Source organism: Grampus griseus (assembly GCF_964374135.1).
Source record: "Grampus griseus genome assembly, chromosome: 11".
Lineage (NCBI taxonomy): Eukaryota > Metazoa > Chordata > Mammalia > Artiodactyla > Delphinidae > Grampus > Grampus griseus.
Window position 1 is genome coordinate 76,043,463 of NC_139005.1, and position 7,017 is coordinate 76,050,479.

Sequence of the window (7,017 nt, forward strand, 5' to 3'; positions counted from 1 at the left end):
GCCTGAAGGCAGGAGCTGGTTTATGCTTCCTCGCAGAGCCAGCAGGGGGGTGCACCAGGCAAGGTTTGTGAGCCGCGCCTTCCCCTACGCCCCCTCCCCTTTCCTCGCCCAACTTCCCTATGGCCAACGCTTCAACTAAAAGTGGCCATTGACCTTTCAAGCTTTTGAATAGTGATGCAATAGAATAGTATTTCAAAGAAAAATGGTTATCGAAATTTTGGATCCGGTTTTCCCATGAGTGTTAATGGTTTTTAAAAAGTAGGTCACATTTACAGTAGGTCACATTTCGGAGGCGGACGTGCATGGAAGGAGATGAGTTTCAACTGAGGCCAGGTGGCCTTCAACTAGGTGGGAGGAGGTGAGGGTCCCTGGGCAGGGAAGAAGAGCTGGGATCTTTCCGCATTTCCGGGCCCCGGGTGCAAGCTCTGCGGGAAATCGCAGAGTCGAGCGCTCTCGGCCTGCGGACACCGAGACGGGCCGGCCAGGACCACCAGGGCGCGCAGGTCTGGGCGCCCCCTCCGCGATCGGCGCAGGTGAGCCGGAGGGCCGCCGGGTGGCCGGAAGGAGACTACGGAGCGACGAGGAGGAGGAAGGGACGGAGGAGCCGGGCTGGGCCGGTGCGGGAGACAGCGAGCAAGACCGCCACGGGGAGGAGACAGAGCGGCCGGCGCCGTTTAACAAGGCGCCGCGCTACGCCCGCTGGCAGCCTTCTAGGACCGGACCCGAGAGGACCGCCATCAGCCCGCTCCCTCCGGGTCCCGGGCGTGGGCGCGGGGGTGCTGAAGAGGGAGCTCTCCCACTCCATTAATGTGTCTTAGAGCGGGAGGGGCCCTTTCCGAGGATCTCTAGTCTCTCCAGCCACCACCACCCCGAAAATGTGCGGCCTGGAAAGTCGCCTAGAGAAGGCGCGGAGGGGATGGAAAAGACAACCAGCCGCGGCGGGCCGAGGGGCGAGAACGTCTGCTAACCGCTCGACTCCGGCGCACAGCTTGCATGGGTTGGGCGCAAGCTCCAGCCGCCGAAACCGGGACGGTGATGGCCTGGTTCTTCTCCTGCGCGTCTCCGAAAACTCCGGGGCGTGGGGTCAGAGGAGGGCGGATTCCCAGGCATCCACCCCGCCCTGGCCGGCACCCGAATGCTCTGAGCCCGTCTCTCCTGAAGCCTGCGCATTAGCACCGGAGTCTCTTTAAAGCAGTAGCGGGGGCCGCGGTCACGTGAGGTGGATTCCTGGAAAGTTCCTGGAAAGCGGCCTCCGCAGCCGCGGGGCGGGGCGCGCGGGGAGCGCGGACTAGGGAGAGAGGCGGGGAGCGAGGGAGGCGCGTAGGTCTGGGAAGTCGCGCGCACACAGCGCTCCGGGGACAGACATTTAACTCTTGTCTAGTCTCGCCGCCGCCGCGGCTCGCGGGCCTTGGGCTTCCCTTGAAGCATGAGCCTTCTCGCCCGCCGCCACTGGCACTGCGCGGGCCGCGGACAGTGCGCGCCGGGGCCCCGGGCGCACAGCCTCAGGATCCCCGTCGCCTACAGCTGGGGCGCCGGAGGAGCTCGGGCAGGGGCCCGCGGCAGGTATCGGGCCGGGGAGCTCAAGGGCTCCGCCCCTAGGAGGGCTGGGGAGGGCACTGGGGCGCGGCCGAGAGAGCGGGGCAGCCTTGGCTTCCGCAGTTTCGAGCCTCTGGGCTAGAGAGCCCGAGCTGCAGCTCTGCCCCGAGGCTGGGAGCTACTGCCTGCTTTCTCCAGTTCTTTCCCGGCGTCTGGAAGTCTCCAGAGTTTTTGTTTTTGTTTTTCCTCCCCTAAACTGCCATCCAGATTAATAATCCTCCTAATAAGCTGATCTCCCGCTCCTCCCCACCCGCCTACCTCCCGCCCTCTTTCCTCCCTCCCTCTCTCCTTCTCATCTCCTTGGTTGCAGCCGGAGGGAACCCAGCAGCTGCCCCGGGTCGGGGGTGTCCGAGCCCAGAGGGGGTGTTAGAGCCCGGCGAATCGAGGCGATGGTCCCCGGGGCTCACGTTTGCCCTCTGTGCAGAGAACTCCGGCCGCCCCCGCCGCTGAGCACAGGGCTCGTCACATCCCCAGGCATCTCATTCCCAAATTAAAAGTCAACAGGGGAAACTCGGGCAGACACCCCTCCTCCCGGGCCCCTCCCGGCTCCCCCGCCCCATGCCTGCTGGGGAGGCTGCCTGGTGCGGAGGCGGCAGCGGCGGCCGAGGCCGAGGTAAGGGCTCAGCGTGGGTTGTCTAGCACGTCCCGCAGCTCTCTCTGCCGCCTGCTCGGCCCCCGGCTCGGGTCAGGGCTCGGAGCCCCCGCGCGGGCTGTGCGCTCGGGCAGATTCCTCGACAGCGCTCGCGGCGGCAACAGCAGCCTCAGCCGCCCGGCCTCGGGAGCGGCAGCCACGGCGCCCCCAACCCCTGCCCCAAGCGAGCTCCGGGAAGCGGGGGGAGGGGAGGGAGGCAGCCTCTCCTGCTGTGTTGCGGCAGCTCCCGCACCTCCGCGTCCCGGGCTGCAGGCTCTGCCCGGGAAGCCCCGCGGCGCTGTAGGGCCGGGAACTAGGTTTGTGCGGGGTGATTCCTCCTGGGGCTTCCCGGGCTGTGCGGAGTGTGAGATAGGAATGCCAAGTGGGGACCTCTCCTGTTCTTTCCTTTTTACATTTTTCTACTTGTCCTTGACTGAGGCCTGTTTACCACCGTACCCGCAGGTGACTCTTTGCTCTTCTCATCTCCTTGTCTGCGATTTCAGCGAGCAGCCCTGGGCGGGAAATAAGCCGGTTCGCCACCCTCATCCTGTCCCCCGCCCCAACTCTTGCGTCTTGGATCCCTGCTCTCTCTTTATCCTTCTTTCTCTAGAACGGACCAGGGCAGTAACTGGATGCTCGGGGTTAAATGGTTCAGGAGCGCAGACGCGGAGGATTCCCGGGATTTTCCACGTCTCTGTCCCTCCACCCACGCCCTGGCCGCAGGGGTCCAGTTCCGACTGACCCAACCCTCCACTTTCTCTTTGCAGGCAAACTGTGCGTGACCGCGCCTGCGGGGGATTTTGCTATCCGTGCACCGGGACCCGGGGAGGAAGAACCAGCGGCTCCCCATTACCTCCCCCTCCATTTCCATTTCGCGGACCCCTCAGGGACTCGTTTTGGGGTTTCCACTGACTTCTAAGAAGGACGCGTGCCCCTCTCTGACCCCAGCTCGGGCGGCCACCTGTCTTTGCCGCGGTGACCCTTCTCCCATGACCCTGCGGTGCCTCGAGCCCTCCGGGAATGGCGCGGAAGGGACGCAGAGCCATTGGGGGACCTCGGGGTCGGCGGAGGAGCCGTCCCCGGAGGCGGCGCGTCTGGCGAAGGCCCTGCGGGAACTTAGTCACACAGGTAGGGAGCGGACCGGCCGCAATGCGTGCGAGAAGGGGGCGCCTCCCCAAAGACAAGGATGCGGTTGTGCTAGCGAGGCTGGGAAGCAATCGCTACCCTCCCCGCCCCAGATCAGGGAACCGCGGGGAGAATGCCCCTACGGACCTGGATCCTTGGAATGCGAAAGAAAAGTGGTTCTCGGGGGACTCAGAGGCCTAGGGGAGGTTAGAGCGCTAGAAGGGCTCTTTGGAAATAGACTCTTAGGGCGCTGGAATTTTTGCTATTTTCCGCGGCCGTTTGGGGGTCGGCACTCGGGCTCGGACCTTAGCCGGAGAAAGTGCCCGGCTCCTTTCCTGTCCGCGGGGTGAGAGGGCGGCGAGTGGGCGCTGCGCTGCCCGCAGCTTCAGCTGCATCTGGCTCCCGGGCCGGGCAGCCGCTGCAGCCTGGAATCTTGGCGGCCAAGTTCGGGGACCGACTGATTGCCGCTCAGGACTGCCGCAAAGCCGGGAGGAGGGCGGGCTGCGAAGCCCCAGCCGAGCTTGGCCTCGCTTGTTTCAAGTGCAGTCTTGCGCTTTGCGCGGCTCGCTGTCGTCTCTCGGCATCTGAAAGAAGAAAAGATGGAAAAAAAGATTCTGGCAAACCTGCAGCCTTTCAAAATCAGGATCCTCAAAGCTTACGTTTGGGGCAAAGTTGAAGTTTTGGTAGCAGTAGGGAGAAGGAAAAGTTCCTTCACTTGCGGTTCCGGTCTTTCCGTGCAGGCCACGGGCTTTCCCTCAGCGGGAGGAACCGGCAGATTGCAGGTACCCGAGCAAGTTTTTTTTTGGAGGCGGGGGAGTATTGTTCAAACTTTTAAACTGTAAGATGTTGCTAAGTCACTTTTGAAAACGGGATGGGAGATGGAACTGGCAGGTAGACTCGAGAATGCTGGGGAGACCGACGGTTGTGATTGGATTTGAATTAGGGCAAAGTCCAAAAGAGTTTATGGAAGACTGTAAACTGGAAGTACTAACTATCAATTGGGCTTTCTCTCATTTCTCAATGGCTGATAAGGTAGTTGTAATCAAAGCAGCGAACAGAAGCTATTGTATCATACTAGAACTGCCCTCTTAAAACAAGTAAATAGCGGTGCTTTACGGGACTTCGAAAAGAGATATGGACGCAGCCGCTAACAGATTTGGGGAGGGTGGGAGTGGACACCAACCATTCAGAAAGTTGCTTCTTTTTATCTTGTTGGTATTAACTGGAGTTGGGTTTTCCACTTTTTTAAGGGCATGGCTTTTATTTCTAACTTCTGACTTAATTTACATTAAATCTTTGATTTCACTTGACTAGTGGAGAAGCATCATGCCTGGTCAGCCAATGTGTCATACTGCAAACATTCTTTTGTTTCGTTAGGAGAAAGTCTTAAGAGAGTTTAAAGAACAGCTACAGAAAGTTACTTTTAAAAAAGAAAACTGGCTTGCAGTTTGTTCAGAAAATAAAATGGACCTATGTTTTCATCAGATTTCTATAGAAAGTATTTATGGTAGCCTCTGGTAAACTTTCACACACTTCTTTTTAGAGCTAGAAAAATTGTTGCCAAGTATTTACCCTATTTTAAAAATTCTCTATAATAACTATTTTACTCTCTTTTCTTTTTCTTTTGAACAAAAACCCCAGGTTGGTACTGGGGAAGTATGACTGTTAATGAAGCCAAAGAGAAATTAAAAGAGGCACCAGAAGGAACTTTCTTGATTAGAGATAGTTCGCATTCAGATTACCTACTAACAATATCTGTTAAAACATCAGCTGGACCAACTAATCTTCGCATCGAATACCAAGATGGGAAATTTAGATTGGACTCTATCATATGTGTCAAGTCCAAGCTTAAACAATTTGACAGTGTGGTTCATCTGATCGACTACTACGTTCAGATGTGCAAGGATAAGCGGACGGGCCCAGAAGCCCCCCGGAACGGCACTGTTCACCTTTATCTGACCAAACCGCTCTACACATCAGCACCACCTCTGCAGCATCTCTGTAGACTCACCATTAACAAATGTACCGGTACCATCTGGGGACTGCCTTTACCAACAAGACTAAAAGATTACTTGGAAGAATATAAATTCCAGGTATAAGTGTCTCTCTTTTTCTAAACATGCCTCCTATAGAGTATCTCCGAAAGCAGCTATGTAAAAAGAGAACCAAAACTTGAGTGACGGCTCTGGATAACTACGCAGAATTCTAAGAACAGCTGAAGTCAATCTAATTTAAATGTGTGGAGGGGTAGCTAGGTATTTAAAGTTCCCCCAGATATTTTCACCTGAGTGATGCTTCCCTTCCTAAGGCTGACCAAGACCAGTTTATCCTTTTAAGTTAAAAATAAAACGTCCCAAGTAAAGGCTGAAGGAACACTTTATCAGAACTCTGCCTTTCTGAGGTTCCTGTTAGGTGGAAGGTGCCAGCACCGGCAGTAGAGAAGGAGCTCCACTTAGGAGTGCTGAAGAAGTGGAAGGAACCAAACTGACACAGGCTTAACTTCAATTTTGTATGCCTGGTGATCAGAGTCTATTTTAGGACATTTGATACTTTGCATTCTGATGTACTTAGGAGATTTGTTAAACAGATATGCTTGTGAGTATTTATCCTTCATTTTATGCAATTAACCAAATCAACCAAAAAAAGTGACCATGAAATCCTGTATTTGTCTTTTTACTACATGTATGAACTCTCTCATGTGAATGAGTACTGTAGTAATCCATTTCAAGGGAGCCTTATTTCAGAAATATTTCAAACTGGTGCAAATGGAAAAGACTTCTTTTCCTTTAAGGCTAAAGACAAGAATGTCATGCTATACAGGTGCAACTCAATCCCTGTTAATAAAACCATTTAGATAGAGACATTTTACCCTTTGAAGTAGCTGTGTCCCACAACCTGTTGCCATTGATTTTTCAGAAATGGCTTTAGAAATTTCCAAGTGGTCTAACCATGGACATTAGCAATTGTCTCCCTTCTACCATGTAGAATACTCTGACTTAATTTTCTTCCAGATATAGGGGGATACCTGCCTGTTTTTCAAAGTGTTTATTTACTGCTGTTACTATTTGATTAGAATGTATTAAATAAAAAAACCTGACTTTCACAAGTTGCACTTAATTACTTTGAATCGGAGAGGACATACACTTTCATGGTAATAGAGGGTTGCCATAAAAACTTACGTCAAGTGAAATAACTAAGTATTCAGCCAGAGGTAGAACGTTACTTGCCCTTCTCTAAAGTTACAGGTCACACTTGCCCTTTGCATTTTGGAAAGCATGGTTTAGAAACTACAAGAATTGCCAAATGGCCTGGTCTTTTACAACTTGAAAAGGCATAATACTAACGCCGGTTGTGTTTCCGAAAAACCTGGTTTAGAAATTACAAAAATTTTTACAGGTTGAATAGGCACAATACAAAAGACAAAGTAAGAGTTTTATGGCCTTTTTTTTTTTTTTTTTGCCACACGGTCTCACGACTGTTGCAAATGCACCATCTTTTCTGGAGTTCAGACATTATTCATTTTGCTGCCTTTAAAACAAAATGTGCTGCATAGCTGCATACTATGGTGTGTCACTGGGAAGGTGAGCCTAGTATATGATGTGTGTGCCCCAAGTGAACAAGAAAATTCAGTTATAAATTATAGTAAAACCTGCTAATCGCATATC

The 7,017-nt window shown here is 53.6% G+C and overlaps 1 protein-coding gene across 4 annotated transcripts; it reads left to right on the top strand.

Annotated features, from left to right (window-relative positions):
* Window positions 1–436: 436 nt before the first annotated feature.
* On the top strand, window positions 437–6,458 carry SOCS2 (suppressor of cytokine signaling 2). 4 transcript variants are annotated; one of them, XM_082665642.1, is made up of 3 exons: window positions 437–533; window positions 2,995–3,355; window positions 4,994–6,458. In XM_082665642.1, the coding sequence occupies exons 2-3, from the start codon at window positions 3,217–3,219 to the stop codon at window positions 5,449–5,451; spliced, it is 597 nt and encodes a 198-aa protein (XP_082521768.1). In that variant the 5' UTR covers window positions 437–533; window positions 2,995–3,216; the 3' UTR covers window positions 5,452–6,458. The 4 variants fall into 4 exon arrangements, with proteins under 4 accessions (XP_082521768.1, XP_082521766.1, XP_082521767.1 ...); XM_082665640.1 differs by lacking the exon at window positions 437–533 and adding an exon at window positions 1,441–1,563; XM_082665641.1 differs by lacking the exon at window positions 437–533 and adding an exon at window positions 2,101–2,209.
* Window positions 6,459–7,017: the final 559 nt, after the last annotated feature.

Bases quoted from the DNA above. Each gene is read 5' to 3' on its own strand.
- SOCS2 (XM_082665642.1), top strand. From the start codon at position 3,217: ATGACCCTGCGGTGCCTCGAGCCCTCCGGGAATGGCGCGGAAGGGACG. The intron at 3,356-4,993 runs GTAGGGAGCGGA...CAAAAACCCCAG, and splicing joins GCGGGAACTTAGTCACACAG to GTTGGTACTGGGGAAGTATG.